Here is a 19463-nt window from a genome sequence, read left to right as displayed (position 1 = left end):
GGGGTCTTGACCTGGCTTTCCGTAAAAAGCTGTAACAATGTCTTTTCTTAAATGTGTTACGTGAATATAAAAATGGAGGTGGTTGCACAACGGTAAATGCAGCATTACAATAAACCCGACACAGCAATTTGACGACATAGAACTATCAAAAAAGGCACTTTTCAATCTTTTGTGATTGTTGTTGTGAAACTTGGTTACATAAGAATTGCTTTGCTCTTAAATAGTTTTCCAATTCATTTAAAGTCTTAAAGGAACCATTAAGACTAACACTGCAGTACAGTAATGCTTTATTACATCCGGAGCTTCCGGAGGAAACCCATGAAGACACAGGGAGCACATGCAAACTCCACACAGAAAGGACCTGGACCACTCCACCTGGGGATCAAACCCAGGACCTTCTTGCTGTGAGGCGACAGTGCTACCCACTGAGCCACAGTGCTGCTGACTATGCATTTAAAGCTAGTATAAAAACAGTGAGCAGTATTTAGGTGCAGGATGAGGGGGTAGAGGAGGATGAGGTGGAGGTTGGACTATTCCTTTAATGCTTATATAGAAACATTGAGCAGAATTTAAGTGCAGGAGGAAAAAGGAGGTGAAGAAGGAGGTTGGACAATTCCTATTTTGTTTTTATAAAAACATTAAGCAGTATTTAAGAGCAAGGGGGAGAAGGAGGAACAGGAGGACATGGTGGCGGTTGAACTATTCCTTTAAAGCTTGTATAAAAAGCAGTGGGCACTATTTAAATGCAGGATGAGGAGGTGATGGAGGTTGGACTGTACCTTTAATGCTTTTATAGAAACATTGAGCAGTATTTAAGTGCAGAAGGAGAAGGAGGAACAGGAGGAGACGGTGGTGGTTGGACTATTCCTTTAAAGCTTGTATAAAAACAGTAGGCACTATTTAAATGCAGGATGAGGAGGTGGTGGATGGACAATTCCTTTAATGCTTTAATAGTAACAGCAAGCAGTGTTTAAGTGCAGGAGGAGGAGGTGGAGAAGGAGGTTGGGCTATTCCTTTAATGTTTTTACAGAAACATTGAGCAGTATTTAAGTGTATGGGAGAAGGAGGAGGTGGAAAAGGAGGTTGGACTGTTCCTTTAATGCTATTACAGAAACACTGAGCAGTATTTAAGTGCAGGAGGAGGAGGTGAAGTAGGAGATAGAGAAGGAGGTTTGACAATTACTCTTATGCTTTTATAGAAACACTGAGCAGTATTTAAGTGCAGGAGAAGGAGGTGAAGGAGGAGGTGGAGAAGGTGGCGGTTAAACTATTCCTTTAAAGATTGTATAAAAACAGTGGGCACTATTTAAATGCAGGATGAGGAGGTGGTGGAGGTGGAGGTTGGACTATTCCTTTAATGCTTAAATAGAAGCATTGAGCAGAATTTAAGTGCAGGAGGAGGAAAAGGAGGTGAAGAAGGAGGTTGGACAATTCCTTTTATGTTTTTATAGAAATATTGAGCAGTATTTAATACCAGGAGGAGTTGGTGAAGGCTGGACTTCATTTAATGCTTAAATAAGCGTCCTTGGGTGTTATGAAAGGCGCTATATAAGTCGAATGTATTATTATTATTATAAATGGAAGCATTGAGCAGAATTTAAGTGTAAAGGAGGAGGAGGTGGAGGAGGAGGTTGGACAATTCCTTTTATGTTTTTATAGAAACAGTGAGCAGTATTTAACACCAGGAGGAGTTGGTGAAGGCTGGACTTCATTTAATGCTTAACTAGAAGCATTGAGCAGTATTTAAGTGTAAAGGAGGAGGAGGAGTAGGTGAGGGAGGAGGTGGAGGAGGAGGTTGGACCATACCTTTAATGCTTTTATAGAAACATTGAGCAGTATTTGATTGCAGGAGGAGAGAGATGTGATGAGGTTGTCCGAGTTCAAACAGTGAGCTCACCGCATTTGATGTAAATCTCGCGAGATCTGGCTGGTTGCTGGGGATTTGATTGACGGGCAACATGTTGGTGAGGAGGGGGAGCGCAGGGATGCTACAGGAGGGAGCAATAATAACCTATAACGTTACCTGCGCCTAAACATAGACCTGGATTAGAAATAGCGCACCTGCTTTACATGGTGAGGAAAATGCCGCCGGAATTAGCGGGAGCGCAATGACTGGATGCGGTGCGGATCTGATTTTCTCCTCTCCACCACCTTATTTGTTATTATGCTAGGCTTTGAGACGGATCAAGCCTGATGCAAAAGGCGTCAGGAGAGCCGACACGGGCAAGGATGGAATCGCCTTACACGTAGAGTCTCTATATGATTGCGCCTGCTTGTATAGAGAAAGTGCATCCGTCTTCAGACCTGTAATAACAAATCAATCCGATCGCGCATGATGGACGAGGAGAAAGTGACGAAAAGCCAGGAGGCTCACCTGAGTTTACAGAAAGCCCTGCAGCAGTGCGAACTGGTGCAAAACATGATCGACATCAGTATCTCCAGCCTGGAGGGGCTCCGGACCAAATGTGCCACATCCAACGACCTGACGCAAAAAGAGATCCGCACGCTTGAGGTAGGACCGCCAGTCACCATCATCAACACCGACACCACTACCATCACAAACCATCATCAGGACCAGATCTGCTTGACAACATTTCGATTCAGCGTCACTGCCAGTGCGAACGTTTGTTAACACGATGCTTATCGTTTTATACAGAGCTCGCTTTATTGTTGCGCATTTTTTTGCGCGCATTGTGTGCGCTCAGTGTGTGTGCGTGTGAGCTGCAGTGAGGCGCATTCTGCAGGTGGTGCACAAAAAAAGGAATGCCTCACTTGCTAACATGGGCACCGACAGGCCTTGTGTTTTTATAATGCTTCATGCGTTCATTGTTTGCATTTGTGTTTCGTGTTGCGATTTCTGAGGTCGGGAATTGACGCGTTGTGAGTATTTGGACGCCTGGTAAGCAAATGTAAGCAGGAGCAGAAGGAGAGCACAGGGAAAGGGACTCCCTCTGGCATTGACTGTCAGCAGTGATTCCCACAGTGGGGGAGTTGTTAAAGGAATACTCCAGCATTTTCGAACCAATTATCCAGCCGCGGTATCTATAGAATATGTTCAGTTGATGTATACACTCAGCATAGACAACACTTTAAATACACACACGGGTCATTCTATAATTTTGGGTACATTTCACATCACCAAAAAAGTACAAAAACAATGTTCTCTCTCAATAAAACAATCAGTGGTTCAAGTTAATATATTCTTTAGTGTAACATATCCACTATTTGCAAAGCTTAAACATTATTTTTTTTATTTTTTATTTTAAAGGGACAGTAGATGTAGACTACTAGGTAACTTAGTTGACAGGTAACATAGTTGACAATTTCCCTATTTTGACCCATAACTTCAGTGGTAGACCTTGCCTGGCTGACCACATGTCATTTCTTGAACAGAATAATGTCTAATTTGAACATACGTTTGAATTAAAATTATAAAAAAAATTGTAACCATAACAATGTATGTAACATAGTTGACGGTCAATTAATATACTCATTGACAATGTTCTATTATAGATAAAATATTTAAAAAAATAAGAGAACATTCACCACAGTTTGTTCAATATACCCTCCACAGAGATAAATGATATCATGTAATGCTGGTCACATAGTTTTAGAACAAACCATTTTTGAGTTGCTGAGTGGAGTTCTGTTAGTAACATAGTTGACAGAACTTTTGCAGACATTAATAAATAAAGATATTTAAATGATTTAAAAGAGAAACTCAATTTAAAAAATATTATTTTTCTTTGGTATTTAAACTTTTAAAATAAATAAAAAAAATAGATGTTGTTGCCCTTAATGATTTTATTCATTATTTTGAAACCAAGGCACCCTCAACTTAAAAAACGGACACAGCAAAAACTGTTCATTTAGAAACATCATGACAAATTTCAAGCTAAATGAAGCATAGGATGCACATAATGTTTTTGTGATATTACAACATGTTTTCCATTAATAGGTAAAATATGACATTTTTAAAGAAAATAGTTAGAATAAATATAATTATTATCATTGGACATGGAATGTACCCCAAATTATAGAATGACTCACACGCATTTTTAATCCTGAGAAAAGGCAGCCTGTGTCGTCTCAAAATACAGATAGTTAAAGTCTAAATGCAGTTTCTGAGGCCATCAGATAAGATGCTCAGGTGGCACAGTGGTCCATTGTGCTGGCTCGCCACCACTTCAATTGCATAATGTCTTCCAGCTCTGTATTTATGAATATAAACACACAAATATGCATTCATGAGCCTAAACATTATCTGACCTTCCCTGCCTCAGACACAACAGGTCAGCTGTGTGTGTGTTACGCATTAGCACCACTGAGACTCAGACTTGAAAGCTGGACTATGGGTTCTGTCTAACTAAAATTACAGTTTTGCATGAGACCCATACTTTAATAGAAATACAAGTTTCATGCACTTCTGTTTCTTTATTCAAGATACAGGCCATTATCTGGACACAGTGGAATTAAGATGGATAATTTCTCATTTCCTTGTAAAGGAAACACTATTTTTTAATCTGTAATGTTTTTAACAATGTCACTAGAATAGAGCTTAATATATAATAAAATATTTAAAAAATATGATATTTAGGGTGACACCTGTGACTGTGACACCAGTGACAATAGTCTATATACACTATACACTGTATATACTACTCAACATACTAGATACTTTACATACTCTATACACTGTAAATACTCTACATACTATATGATAAACATAACACTGTATAAATAAAAAATACATACTCTACATACTCTCATGCCCATGCAGACACCTGACCAACCAATAGCACCACTGAAATTCGAACCCTGGATCCCAGCAGTAATGGGCTAGTGTACTTGACCGCACCACCCGACCGCTCCTGTACTCTATATACTCTAAATAAGTTTTGTCTCTAAATATTATATATACTCTATACACTACACACATCTTTATACCCTACATACTCTATATACTTCATATACTTTTTTATACTCTGTATATTCTGCATAAATTCTCAATCAACCAAGTGGCTAAATTAATTTAATTGATAATCCAGTTCTACTAATTAAAACAATCCTGACATGCACCAAAGAGAAAAAAGTCTCAGCACAATGAAATTATACAAAATACAAAAGCTAGTTAGTTTACGCTAGTCTAGTCTGGAGCTCTTGACCTTAATGCAGTAAATATGAGTAAATAAAATATGCAATTCAAACTCGGAAACCTAACAGCATTTCTTTTTTAAAAGCTATGATGAGTGAGCACAAATTCCTCCACGGCTTTCTAAAAGCCTAATATCAAATAATAGAAAATTTGTACTTGCAGTCATTGCTCATAAAGGTGACACCATCAGAAATGGGGCAATGACTTTTTTGCCCCACCTTTAGTAGAAATTATTTTTAAAAAACTTGTTGTTTTTTAGTAGTTGGTAACTGGACAACCATCTAATAATTCAAAGGACAAAAGAAAATTTTGTAGTGAACCTTGGCGGAGACCACTGTTCCATGCCATTTGTAATGGATTCAGTCAAACAAACTCTATTTGTATGGGCACAGCAAGTCACCAGCTAGGGTCCATCATAATTGTATGGCTTTGTATGGAATTAGGAAGCCATACAACAACATTAAATAATTAATAATTATTAATAATAATCATTTTAGAACTTTTTACATCAACAAATTGACCATTCTTTATCTGAAATGTATATTCCTCATAAATTAAGCATATTAGCATAAGCAAAAACTGCTTTGTATGTGCTTGCTTTTTGTACCCCGACTACACTGTTTATTATGATTTAAAATTTTCAGGAATTATTTTAGTTAATTATCTGACTAAATACACATACAGTCTATAATCACACATACATGAAATGGTCCTGTTAAACTGGGAACTGATATTTTCAAAAGAATCCTTACTGCTCAGTTCTTCCTTTATATACACCTACATCACACACCTACCATCGTACTCACTTTCCTTTAATAGAACACTGGTACTGAGACTAGGTCAGAGCCAAAATAAGAAAGAAGAAATTTTATCTTTTAGAAAAAAAGATACTGTAAAAAGTTCCGGGTACCTGAGAGAGGAGTTGCAAATGTGTTAAAATGTCACATAAAGACATATAAAGACTTTTGGTCCTGGATTCCTCCAACCTCTGCAATAAATATTTAATAACCGAGTATTACAGAAGCAAAGTACTCCAGCCCACTATTGTGGAGATCTAGGGATCCAGGGTTCGAATCTCAGCGATGCTATCGGACATCGGGCGTCTGCAAGGACATGATGATGTCTGTGGAGACACATTTGTCAATGCACTCTCAATGCCGGTCCATGCCTGGATAGAAACAGGAAGGTTGCGTCAGGAAAGGCATCTGACATAAGACTGTGCCAAGTCTGGTATGTGGACCAGATCTGCTATGGTGACCCCTAAATACCAGAGCAGACAAAAACTGTCAGTATTACTGGAGTACACCAGAAGATGACACCCTGATTCAACCTAACACCCCCTAACCAATAGTTTTGAGTAGGTGAGACTTCTAGGGAACATTACCAAACACCCTGGATCATGTTATCATGTAGCTTAGGCCCAGTACGGGTACAACCTGTTGTAGGTACAGTGGGACATAACACAGTCACTCACTTTATTTGTAATGATTTTTTATACTTCCTGAATGTATAAAGTTGAAATATTACATTTCAAAATGTCTCTGTATGATGTATATATATATATATATATATATATATATATATATGTATACACCGATGAGGCATAACATTATGACCACCTTCCTAACATTGTGTTGGTCCCCCTTTTGCTGCCAAAACAGCCCAAACCCACTGAGGCATGGACTCCACTAGACCCCTGAAGGTGTGCTGTGGTATCTGGCACCAAGATGTTAGCAGCAGATCCTTTAACTCCTGTAAGTTGCAAGGCCCATTGTTGGTCCTTTCTGCAGTGGACAGGGGTCAGCATGGGTACCCTGACTGGTCTGCGGCTATGCAGCCCCATATGCAACAGACTGTGATGCTCTGTGTATTCTGACACCTTTCTATCAGAACCAGCTTTAACTTTAAGCAATTTGAGCTACAGTTGCTCGTCTGTTGGATCGGACCACATGGGCCAGCCTTCGCTCCCCACGTGAAAAACAATTATATCATACAGATGTGTGTGTTCACTCATACAAACTTAAATGATGTTTTGCACGTGTTTGTTGTTGCTCGCTGCTGTTTAGCTGCATCAACACTTTGACATCCCTCTGACATCACTGGTTTAGAATATTTATGCTTCTGTACTGCTTTAGTTCTGGGAAATCATGAAACATGTAAAAACACAAGGTGTAGAGGTACAAATCTAAGAAACAAAACATGTTTCATGCTGTGTGTGTGTAAACAAAACAGTGATCCCATCAAAAAGTGCCCAGGACAGAACAAAACAATTGTATGTGTGTAGGATTTTTACAATTGTCTTAAAGCAGCTTTACAGATTTCAGGTCCAAACACCTCTAATGAGCATCCGAGGGCAAAAGTGGGAGGAAACCCTGAGAGGAACCAGTATCAACTAGGACTTCCAATCCTTGTTACTCCTAGAGGATATTTGAATGAATTAAAATTACATTGAAGAAATAGATTTTAAATAGGTAAAAAAAAAAAAAAAATCAATTATAACAACAATACAATGAATAAAAAGCATGATGAAGGTAACTGGAGTTTATTATCCTTCAACCTGTGGTGTAATAAAGTCAAATGGTCAGTTTTTGGACATTGTGAGTGTAGTGGATTGTCATTTTCATTGACCCTCAGTCAGGGCCGAGGTGGGTCCGGGTCACTGAGAAGCGCAGGCCGCAAGGCAGCAATACCCTGGTCAGGGTGTCACGAATCCATCCTCTCTGTGCTCCTATGTGCCACGCCCCTCTGTCTGAGAGCACTCTCAGTCTCTAGCCAACGCCCCTTTTTTTTGATTGGTCCCCAGCTAATCACCCAAAGACATATAATTTATTTTATTTTATTTGAAAAGCGCCTTTCATGACACCCAAGGACACTGTACAATAAGAATATAGAAAATCTAAGCAAAATAAATAAAATACACATTTACTAAGCAAAAAAAATAAAATAAAATACACATTTAGCAATAAATGAATAAAATACACATTTACTAAGCAAGAAATAAATAAAATACACATTTACTAAGCAAGAAATAAATAAAATACACATTTACTAAGCAAGAAATAAATAAAATACACATTTACTAAGCAAGAAATAAATAAAATACACATTTAGCAATAAATAAATAAAATACACATTTACTAAGCAAGAAATAAATAAAATACACATTTACTAGGCAAGAAATAAATAAAATACACATTTACTAAGCAATAAATAAATAAAATACACATTTACTAAGCAAAAAATAAATAAAATACACATTTACTAAGCAAGAAATAAATAAAATACACATTTACTAAGCAATAAATAAATAAAATACACATTTACTAAGCAAGAAATAAATAAAATACACATTTACTAAGCAAGAAATAAATAAAATACACATTTACTAAGCAAGAAATAAATAAAATACACATTTAGCAATAAATAAATAAAATACACATTTACTAAGCAAGAAATAAATAAAATACACATTTACTAGGCAAGAAATAAATAAAATACACATTTACTAAGCAATAAATAAATAAAATACACATTTACTAAGCAAGAAATAAATAAAATACACATTTACTAAGCAAGAAATAAATAAAATACACATTTACAAACATAGGAAACACCAAACATGTGGCACAGTTCTGAGTCAGCTGGAAAAGATGTTTTGAGGGGGTTTGAACGCTGCTGCAGATGAGATTTCTGTACTTCTGGTGGGAGGAGCCTAGCATCACCTTGGCAACCTCACGGCGTTGCAGTGACCAGAGTGAGGGAATGTTGCTGTTAGCATGCTGTTGGTAAACAGAAGTCCGACCTGAGGCTCGGTGGGAATATTTAGGCCTTTGCAAAATACCAGGGTCGCGGTGGAGCAGTAAAGATGTTGGAGGTTTATACCGTGAATGTCCCAGAGCATAGAGTTCACTGTAAGAGCGCTCCATCGTCATGATGAGACGTTGTCTAGACCAGAAAAGTTGCAGAGACTCCAGCCATGCAATCCCAGCAGCCAAAGGAGCAATTCAAAACCATCCACACTGACAGTTAGACACAACAGCAGATGTTACACAGAGCAGCGGACACAGAAAACAGTTAATCCGCTAACTCTCACTGCTCCGGATACACCGCTCCACATCATAGAAGCATCAGCAGCACAAGCACAGTAAAAAAGATCCCAAATCCAATGCATAAAATCCAGTAAAATGTTTCGTGCAATGTTTCCGTTCAAACAGTTTCACCGGGGGAGAAGCGGCATTCAAACGCACCAGCATTATCTCTCACGACCCAAAAATGCACAAATGGCTAGTGACCACAGGAGTGTGCGAAAAGATGAAAATGAAAGAAAATTACGATAAAAAAAATAAAAATAAAATAAAACAAAATACGGCAACGGTAGCGGCAGCCAAATGCGCCAGCGTTCACCATCACCATGACTACCCAAATATAAGGAGGCAGTGGGGAAAACTCATGGGGACTATTTTGTTTGTCAGTTTGCTCCTTGCTCATGTTATTTTGATTTGAATTGGCTTTTCTCCTCCCAGTTTTGCTTCCAAGTTCATGTTATTTTGGTTTGATTTGGTTTGTTTGTTTTCCATTGATTATCTTTGCCTGTGACTCTGTAGGTTCGGTTCGGTTCGGTTCTATTTGCTCTTGTTAGTCTGTCCGTGCTCTTGTTCATGTTCATGTTAGTTCTTAGCTTAGGGTGTAGATGTAGTTCCATTATGTGTGTTTAGTTAGCTTTAGCGTTTAGCTTAGTTTAGATTTAGCATTGTTTGTGTGTTTAGCTTAGTTAGCAGTTAGCATCGGTTGTTCGCTTGTCTTTTCTTGTTCTAACCCGTCTTGTGTAATCCTGTCGTGTCTTTTGTTATAATTAAATACTTTTGTTTGAACATCTCTGCATGTGTGTCCGCCCCATTCTTGTCTTGTCTAGCCCAGCTTTACACAGGGTCCAATGACCCCCAGACATAATCATGTCTGTGTATGTGCCCAGACAGCCGATAACACCACTAAGATTCGAACCCAGATCTCAGCAGTGGTGGGCTAGCATAAGAGACCGTTGTCCCAGCTGAGCACATTTAATATCATTAATGCCTAATCACTGTTATTTGCACCCCTGCAAACCTGTATATCAACTGATTTTATTGGCCAAACACAGACTGGATTGACAAGAGGACAAGACGCAAGTGAGAGTAAGAATCACAGACATGGCCAATTAAAATATTTCAGCACAGTTTTATGGCAGTGACTTCACATTAAAACATATTAAAGCTCATTCAATGCTATTTATCTTACCCTGGATGTATTTTTGTGTTTCTCTGTCTCAGGGTAAGCTGGTGAAGTATTTTAGCAGGCAGCTCTCCTATAAGCTAAAAGTGCCCTTACAGGAGCGGAATGTGGAGCTGGATGGATTTCCTCGTCTCACACACTGGCTCCGCATCGTCAGCATGAGGAAGGAGGTGACAGAGGTACGTAAAATTTAAATTCACTACTGACTTTCCCTGATCCATTGTGCTTTTGAGGGAAAAAGTAAAGTGTACCTTTTTTTGCCAGTACTTGAAATAATTCTGGATAGTCTCGCAGGGCCCGCTGTTGCATTCTGTTGCAAGAAATTGCAGTTATTGAGTATAAGTGTGCTAAAAACAAGCACGGTCGTGGAGCCAGACTTTCTCAGCTCTGGAGTTAAGTCAGAGTGTCAAAGCACATACAAAACATCATCTTCAACTTACTAAACAACATACTGAACAGCCTAAGCTCTATAATGGTGTGTTTTGGAAATAGGCTTACCATTTGATTCAGTTTTATGTAAAGTGTTTAAAGCACTTGAGTACTCTTCACCAATTCAATATTAATTCTAGCGTTCATACTTAAATGACTATAGCTGAAAATTCTTTTTGCATATATTTGTACATAAAAGCCAGAAAACCTAAATTTATGGTTATAAGAGACATACATTGTTTACACAGAGCAAGTGAGTGATTTTTGGTTTGCAAAAAAACAGGGTTTGAATCTTTCCTGTTGTCCCTGTTTGTGAGAAGTTTGACATGTTACCTCTAGGTACTCAGTTTTTCTCCCATTACCGCAAAACATGCAGTAGGTAAAATTAAAATGTGTTATTTGTAGATAAATGTGTGCTGCCTGTTTTCTCCCACCTCTTAAAAACAAGCAGTAGGTTGAGATGCTGCCCTGGTTAAGTCAGTGTGTGAGGTTGTGCTGCCATGTGATGGTTTGGCATCCTGTCCTGGGTGTATTGTGACCTTGGGCACACCATGACCCTGTGAATAAATAAATGGATTAAATAGAACTTCTATTTTTGCTTGTCATCAAGCACCAAATAAGGTTTACTATACTCTTGGTTCAGGTGTGTTGCCCTGTTTTTGGACTAGTAGTCGATTCCCTAATGACAGATATTGATAAATAAATGGACTATAAAGTTTTGGACCAACTCTCAATTTAAGTGGCAGTTTTTGTACTGAATACTACATGAACAAAAGTATTAGGACACCTACACATTACACTTAAAGGGCTTTTATGACATTGCATTCTAAATCCATAGGCATTCATATGATTAATATGGAGTTGGTCCCACCTTTCCAGCTATAATAGCTTCCATTCTTCTGGGAAGACTTTCTACAAGATCTTGGAGTGTGTCTGTGGGAATTTTTGCTCTGTAACTTTAGGTGGTCTGCCACTTCATGACTGACTTGCTGTGGTTCCTAAACACTTTCACTTTTACATTTTTGTTTTCTGCATTTAGCAGATGCTTTTATCCAAAGCGAATTACAGTACTGTGACAGTATACTGTCTAAGCGACTGAGTTGTAAGGACCTTGCTCAAGGGCTCAACAGTGGTGCGACCTTACTAGTCCAGTACCCTAGGCTAACCGCTAGGCCCTCAACTTTTCAATATTACCACTCACAGATAACTGTGGAATATCTAGTAGGGAAGACATTATATGAACGGTGGGATCCTATTACAATACCACACTTGAATTTAGTGAGCTCTTTAAAGCAACCCATTTTTTACAAATGTTTGTGAAGGCAGTTTGCCTGGCTGGGTGTTTTCATACACCTGTGGCAATGGGACTAAAAAACACCTGAATTCAATTATTAAGAGGTGTGTGTTATATAAAAATATACACATAGTAGGTGACAATTGTAAAGTAAGCACTTCTGATCCAAGTCTGATCCTTTAAAGCACATAATCAGACGACTTTAAGCAGATGGATTTGATCTACTCATCAGAAGCTCATTTAAGTTCAAACATTTGCTGCCATTGTTCACCTATTATGAATTTGGCTGTACTAAATACTAAATTCTAAGAAATGTATTTTTGTAAATTCTTACTTATTGTAAGATAATTAATTTGTACTTTCTGTAAGAGCTCCTCTGTTTGTGTTTTTTAGGAGATCTCTCCTGGAGAGTTGACTTTGGAGGCACTTTTAGATATGTCACATGACGAGGTGTGTGAAACACTGCAGAAGTTTGGAGCGAGTGATGAGGAATGTGCCCGCCTCAATGCCTCCCTCGCCTGCCTGCGCTCCGCTCACCAGTCAGGTGAGTCCCTATGTGATGGGTAACATTGAAAGATTGTGCAGATGTGCTGTGCTGGGCAGTTTGCTGTTACAGATAAATGTGATGTTTTTGTTTATTTACAAACAATTGTTTACATTTATGTTTTTAAGCAGATGCTTATCCACAGCACTTTATAACTGAGGACAAATACAATGCAAGCAATTGTATTGCTCAGGGGCCCAACAGTGGCGACTTAGTGTTTGAGTGACATGAACTATTACCCTAGCGTGAACTTTAAGGGTTTCTAGGACGGTTACAGAGCCATGTTAAGCCAGTGACCTACAAAGCTGAAGCCAAGGCCAATGTCTCAAAAGGGTGTCAAAACTTCTGCCAAACCTGCATGTACTGTGATGTTTTGCAATTTAGTTGACAAGGAGGACACCTTCTGGCCAAGCACAAAATACCAAACGTGCTTTAAAAAGTGATCTAACTGACGAATTTGAATGATTTTACATTACCACATCAAGCCGTAGCCTAGTGGTTAAGGTACTGGACTGATCAGAAGGTCGCTGGTTCAAGCCCCACTACTGCCAGGTTGCTGCTGTTGGGCCCTTAAGCAAGGCCCTTAATGTTTAAAATGTAAATGTAACCTGGTTGATGTTGCAGTGGGTCTAGGGTTAGCAACTGAACATACTAGAAAGTAAATAAATAATTTAACGTACAGGAATTTGTTACATGTGGAGAAATACATTATATGCACCTCATTTTCACTTTTTTATCCAGGGTTTTCTGGTAGACAAGTCTTTATGTTACTCTTGGGTAGCAGTGTTTCTCGGTTGGTTCTCTGGGTTCCTTCGAGATCTCTTGTATAAGTTATTTACATTTACACCCTCGGCATTTAGCCGAAGCTTTTATTCAAAATGACTTACAGTGGTGTAAGAGTGTACAGTCTGAGCAATTGAAGGTTAAGGGCCTTGCTCAAGGGCCCAACAGCAACCTGGCAGTGGTGGGGCTTGAACTGGAGACCTTCTAATTACTAGTCCAGTACCTTAACCACAAGGCTACAACTGCCCTATTAATGTGCTATTGAAGAAAGACTGACTGCTGTTCCAAGTTTTCTCCATTTACTCCAAACAGTGGCTTTCATGGCAGCCACGTCCAAACTGGTCATAGTGGTAATCAGCCATGGTGTGTCTGGTCTAATTGGTTCACTGAGTAACTAAGGGGGGAATTACTTTTTAACGGGAAGCCGTCCACCTTTCTGTATTACGTAAAAAAGATTCAGGTGCAGTCAGAAGTGTCTTATTAAAACGTATTTATCATTTTGGATGTTTACTCTACACATACTGTTAAGAGTAGCAACATTGTAAACAGTAGCATTAGCGGCAGGCTAAAGATGCTGAACTGCATTGTGGTGAAAGAGAACACAAATAGATAGACTAAGTAAGCTTGTTTCTGATTAGTGTTAAATCTATCTGATTTGTTATGTCATATAGTTTATAATAATCACAAACAAAACTTAATCGGCAGTCTGGCCTCCACCTCGGTTTGTCTTTGCTAACAGTGTTAGCTGCGACCTGACTGACATGGTTAAACGATGCTTGATCTCACTCAGTACTTTTCTTTACAGACTTATTTAACCTTATATACAAACCTTATGATGAAAACAAACTTTTAATATTATATATGGTTTTTTAATTGACTGCTTCCTATAAGTTTACATGTAAAAAGCTATTTTGAACATACGCTCAGTGTTTTAAAAAATAGCAAACATTAGCAAGTAAATAATGAATTTTTTGACCATGTACTAAAGCCAAACATGTTTTGCTGTGCTGCTGTTATAAAGGACATTTAAAGTGCTTGGTATTCATATTTAAGAAGGAACACTGCAAAATGAGGTTTGTCTTAATATTGTAGTTGCATAGAATTTTGGCCGGCGGCACGGTGGCTCAGTGGGTAGCACTGTCACCTCACAGCAAGAAGGTCCTGGGTTCGATCCCCAGGCGAGGCAGTCTGGGTCCTTTCTGTGCAGAGTTTGCATGTTCTCCTCGTGTCTGTGTGGGTTTCCTCACACAGTCCAAAAACATGCAGTCAGGTTTATTGGAGACACTGAATTGCCCTATAGGTGAATGTGTGTGTGTGTGTGTTTGTGTGTGTGTCTGCCCTGCGATGGACTGGCGCCCCGTCCAGGGTGTTAGTGTGCCTTTCGCCTATTGAAAAGCTGGGATAGGCTCCAGCAACCACCGCGACCTTAATTGGATAATCGAGTGAGTGAGTGAGTGAGAATTTTGGACCTAGTGGTTACGAAGTGAACTACAGCATCCTCCACCCTGTAACCATCCTTTAATAGATGCCATGTTTCTAATAAGTAAAGATCATTGTAAAATGAATAACTCTTTAGTACTGGTTTAAAACATTAAACATTATTAACATATGGAATATAAGCCTACAGTCAGAAATAAGTCACTAACTTTATTGTGTATTTATATGGTAGGTAGTTCATTAATTTTGACAATAAATATATAAACCTAATACATTTCTTAGTGAATGTGTTGACATGTTCTGATTCACCGTTTTTCTAATTGAAGGGCTTTTTAAAATGATTTGAATTAGAATGTACATGTGCTCATCGTGTTTTGTGTTTGTTATTCTGCTGAGAGGAAGAGCAGCATTGTCCAAGTGGGGATCATGTTTCCCAGAATTCTCAGTAATATCACAATGTTTTCTGCTGCAGGAAATGACTATACAGTATTTAGTTGGTTGAAAACAAAACAGTGACTCATTTGGCAGAGGTGCAGCATGAACATTCATGTTCTCTGAACTGAACGATAACTGCTAAAATGCTGATCATAAAAAAAGGTCATTGTACTGAATGCAGGAACAAAAATATTTGCACCTTATTATTTTAATATGCTACTTTTCCAACTTATTTCTTTTAAATCAATTTGGTCCTCTACAAATGAAAACAAAACATATATTTAGTCATTTTGTAGATAATTTCCAGAGCAACTTGCAAAATCTGTCTAGTGTGTCTAACTTAAGAAAAAAGGAGATAAGAGTTTTGGGTGGTGGTAGTGCAGCAGTTAAAGTACTGGAGTAGTAATCAAAAGGTTGCTGGCTCAAATCCCACCACCACCATGTTGCCACTGGCACCTGAGCAAGGTCCTCAACCCTCCATTGTTTGGATTGTACTCAAAATACAATTTGGATTGTAATTGTAAGTTGATTTGGATAAAAGCATCTGCTAAATGCCATGAATGTAAAGTTTTGAACTTGATCCTTCAACAACAGGAGAAAAGTGGTAGCTTGTGAGCTAGGGCATTCTGAATTCTGTGTTGGAGAAATAGAACAAGAAGGCAGACCAGCAAGTAAAACAATGCAATAATAATGAACTTAGGACTCAGTGTTAACTGCCTAGTGCATTATATTGCTGTGTTACAGGATTTATGTATTTTTACATGCAAAAGAGCATTAAGTAATTTTTTTTACAACAAAGTTTTATACAGTGTGGTGCATGCACCTCATCCAGGGTACAACAGATGTACCACCCCAGTGACAAAGGTTAAGTCCAGTATTATAATTTTTAAAAGTGTATGAATTTACTAATAATACTAATAATTTTTATTATTTTTTTTTTATTGGAGCAGTAAAACGTGCAGTGTTGGGGTTCTCTAGGACCAGAATTGAGAAACCCTGCTTTACATTACTTACTATATTGGACCGAACAGACCTGAAGATCACTTTTAAATTCCTCCAGCAGAGGGCAGAACACATTATATAAATTCGTTAAGGTTCCTTAGCATTATTATCAGAAACGTTACTCAAATTTCACTCTTATATGGCACAATAGTGCTTTACTATGCAATCCACACAATGCAATTTAATCATCATGCTTCATTATAACAATAAAAAGCTGACACAGCTTGAGGGCCTGGGTTCAATCCTTTCCTCTGGCCTTAGTCTAAAATGAGTTTTTGTGCGAAGACAAACCATTCAGGATTATTATGATCCAACCTTGAAAAATTTTAAATCTATTCTTGAAACCGAATTTCATTCACAACCTGACCTGTATTGTGTATAAAGACTTTTGTTGATGCTAGTTATGCACATTCATGCCAGAAGATGGCAGAACAGCTCCTCCAAAGATCTTCCAAAACTTTACTGTCTCGTTCCAGTAGCAGGATGGCAGTTTGAACATTCATCACTGTTACTTCTTCAGTCTGAAGAAGTCATTCGGATTGAGTGACGAAACGTATCTCTACAACAAACTTGTGTCCAGATGAACTGATTCAACTTTGTGGATTTGTGTACCTGGATTATTGAGCATGCATCAACAGATGCTTATATACAGGGGTTGGACAAAATAACTGAAACACCTGGTTTTAGACCACAATAATTTATTAGTATGGTGTAGGGCCTCCTTTCGCGGCCAATACAGCGTCAATTCATCTTGGAAATGACATATACAAGTCCTGCACAGTGGTCAGAGGGATTTTAAGCCATTCTTCTTGCAGGATAGTGGCCAGGTCACTACGTGATGCTGGTGGAGGAAAACGTTTCCTGACTCGCTTCTCCAAAACACCCCAAAGTGGCTCAATAATATTTAGATCTGGTGACTGTGCAGGCCATGGGAGATGTTCAACTTCACTTTCATGTTCATCAAACCAATCTTTCACCAGTCTTGCTGTCTGTATTGGTGCATTGTCATCCTGATACACGGCACCGCCATTGTGGTCCTCCAGAATGGTTCGGTAGTCCTTGGCAGTGACGCGCCCAACTAGCACAAGTATTGGGCCAAGGGAATGCCATGATATGGCAGCCCAAACCATCACTGATCCACCCCATGCTTCACTCTGGGCATGCAACAGTCTGGGTGGTACGCTTCTTTGGGGCTTCTCCACACCGTAACTCTCCCGGATGTGGGGAAAACAGTAAAGGTGGACTCATCAGAGAACAATACATGTTTCACATTGTCCACAGCCCAAGATTTGCGCTCCTTGCACCATTGAAACCGACGTTTGGCATTGGCACGAGTGACCAAAGGTTTGGCTATAGCAGCCCGGCCGTGTATATCGACCCTGTGGAGCTCCCGACGGACAGTTCTGGTGGAAACAGGAGAGTTGAGGTGCACATTTAATTCTGCCGTGATTTGGGCAGCCGTGGTTTTATGTTTTTTGGATACAATCCGGGTTAGCACCCGAACATCCCTTTCAGACAGCTTCCTCTTGCGTCCACAGTTAATCCTGTTGGATGTGGTTTGTCCTTCTTGGTGGTATGCTGACATTACCCTGGATACCGTGGCTCTTGATACATCACAAAGACTTGCTGTCTTGGTCACAGATGCGCCAGCAAGACGTGCACCAACAATTTGTCCTCTTTTGAACTCTGGTATGTCACTCATAATGTTGTGTGCATTGCAATATTTTGAGCAAAACTGTGCTCTTACCCTGCTAATTGAACCTTCACACTCTGCTCTTACTGGTGCAATGTGCAATTAATGAAGATTGGCCACCAGACTGGTCCAATTTAGCCATGAAACCTCCCACACTAAAATGACAGGTGTTTCAGTTATTTTGTCCAACCCCTGTAATATATTATTAATAGAATTATATAATGTAATATGAACATTTTGTGACCTTAAAACTGTGGTTCTATTAGTTAATCTATTTTCTATTCAGATGGAATCGTGTAATTCCCCTTATATCCCCTTAAGATATCTTCGTTCTGTCTGCACCAGTTTTTCTCAAACCACTGGGTCAAGACTGGAGTCTACTTGTCTAAAAAGTGTTAACTCCGTGTTCCCAGTTACATTACATATGAATTTGTCAAAACAGGTGTTGACTGCACCATAAGCCCAGGGTGTCCAATTAGGTGTTTAAATCACTAAAAAGACAGTTTGAACTTTGTACACTTAAAAAAGCACAAATAATAAATTTGTGACAATATGGTTTTAGTTTTGGTTTTGCTGTGTGTATTAACTATGTATTTACTTTCTGGGTTTGTCCCAATTTTCAGTTGTTATTATATACTGTATTATTTATTTATGCTTAAAAAGTACCTAAAAGGGGGCACATTAATAATTTTAAGTCAATGCAATTTTTCTCTGTGGGACTGTTTTAATGATGATACCTCATGAAGCAGCATATTGAATGAGATTGAGTGTACAGTATATTCGTGGTGGCAATTTGTGCTGCATTGTCATTCTGCCAGTAGAGGACAGTACAGCTCTATAAATTGTTCTCTTCTTGATCATCTTATCTGACGATCTTGCTCTGGTAAAGGCAGCAGTTTGAAAGAACCTGGAGCATGGAAGAGAGACGCCGCAGTATTAATAAACCACATTTCTGACATCAGTGTTCTGCAGCTCCCTCAGGACAGAGTACCAAACCATACAACCAAGTATCACTGAATCACTTCTGAATCATAATTATATTCAATCCCAGTTGTACTGGTGGACCATAATGTCCATAATGACCATAATGCACCATAATGCACCACCATCAAGACAGTGTCAATAAGGTCCCAAGCAAGAATCATTTAGTGGCTCCATCTAATATAAGATCTGAATAGTGATTTCACTGACCCTATGGTGCCAACAATGTTTTTGTTTTCTAGTATTCCTGGATGATAATAACCCCATAAATACTGCTAGATTTCTAAATACTGCTAGAATTCAAAATTGGATTAATAACCAACAAGTTGAAGTCAGGCGCCTCCCAATTTACCACATTTTACATCATTCTGAAGATATAACTCCAGCATACCAGCACAAACCAATTAGGATTAGTATGCCAAGAAGAGTTGATGCTGTTCTT

At 38.8% G+C, this 19463-nt stretch overlaps 1 protein-coding gene across 1 annotated transcript in view; it reads left to right on the top strand.

The window, feature by feature from the left end:
- Window positions 1–2214: 2214 nt before the first annotated feature.
- ksr2 (kinase suppressor of ras 2) overlaps window positions 2215–19463 on the top strand; it is an 82696-nt gene continuing 65447 nt past the window's right edge. The window contains 3 exon segments of the mRNA XM_063018046.1: window positions 2215–2512; window positions 10462–10602; window positions 12540–12690. Coding sequence (XP_062874116.1) covers window positions 2333–2512; window positions 10462–10602; window positions 12540–12690 — 472 coding nt within the window. The 5' untranslated portion in view covers window positions 2215–2332.

This window comes from Trichomycterus rosablanca, chromosome 21 (genome assembly GCF_030014385.1).
Source record: "Trichomycterus rosablanca isolate fTriRos1 chromosome 21, fTriRos1.hap1, whole genome shotgun sequence".
In the NCBI taxonomy this organism is placed as follows: domain Eukaryota; kingdom Metazoa; phylum Chordata; class Actinopteri; order Siluriformes; family Trichomycteridae; genus Trichomycterus; species Trichomycterus rosablanca.
Note: the sequence above shows the minus strand (reverse complement) of the source record. Positions and strands in the feature narration are given on the sequence as shown.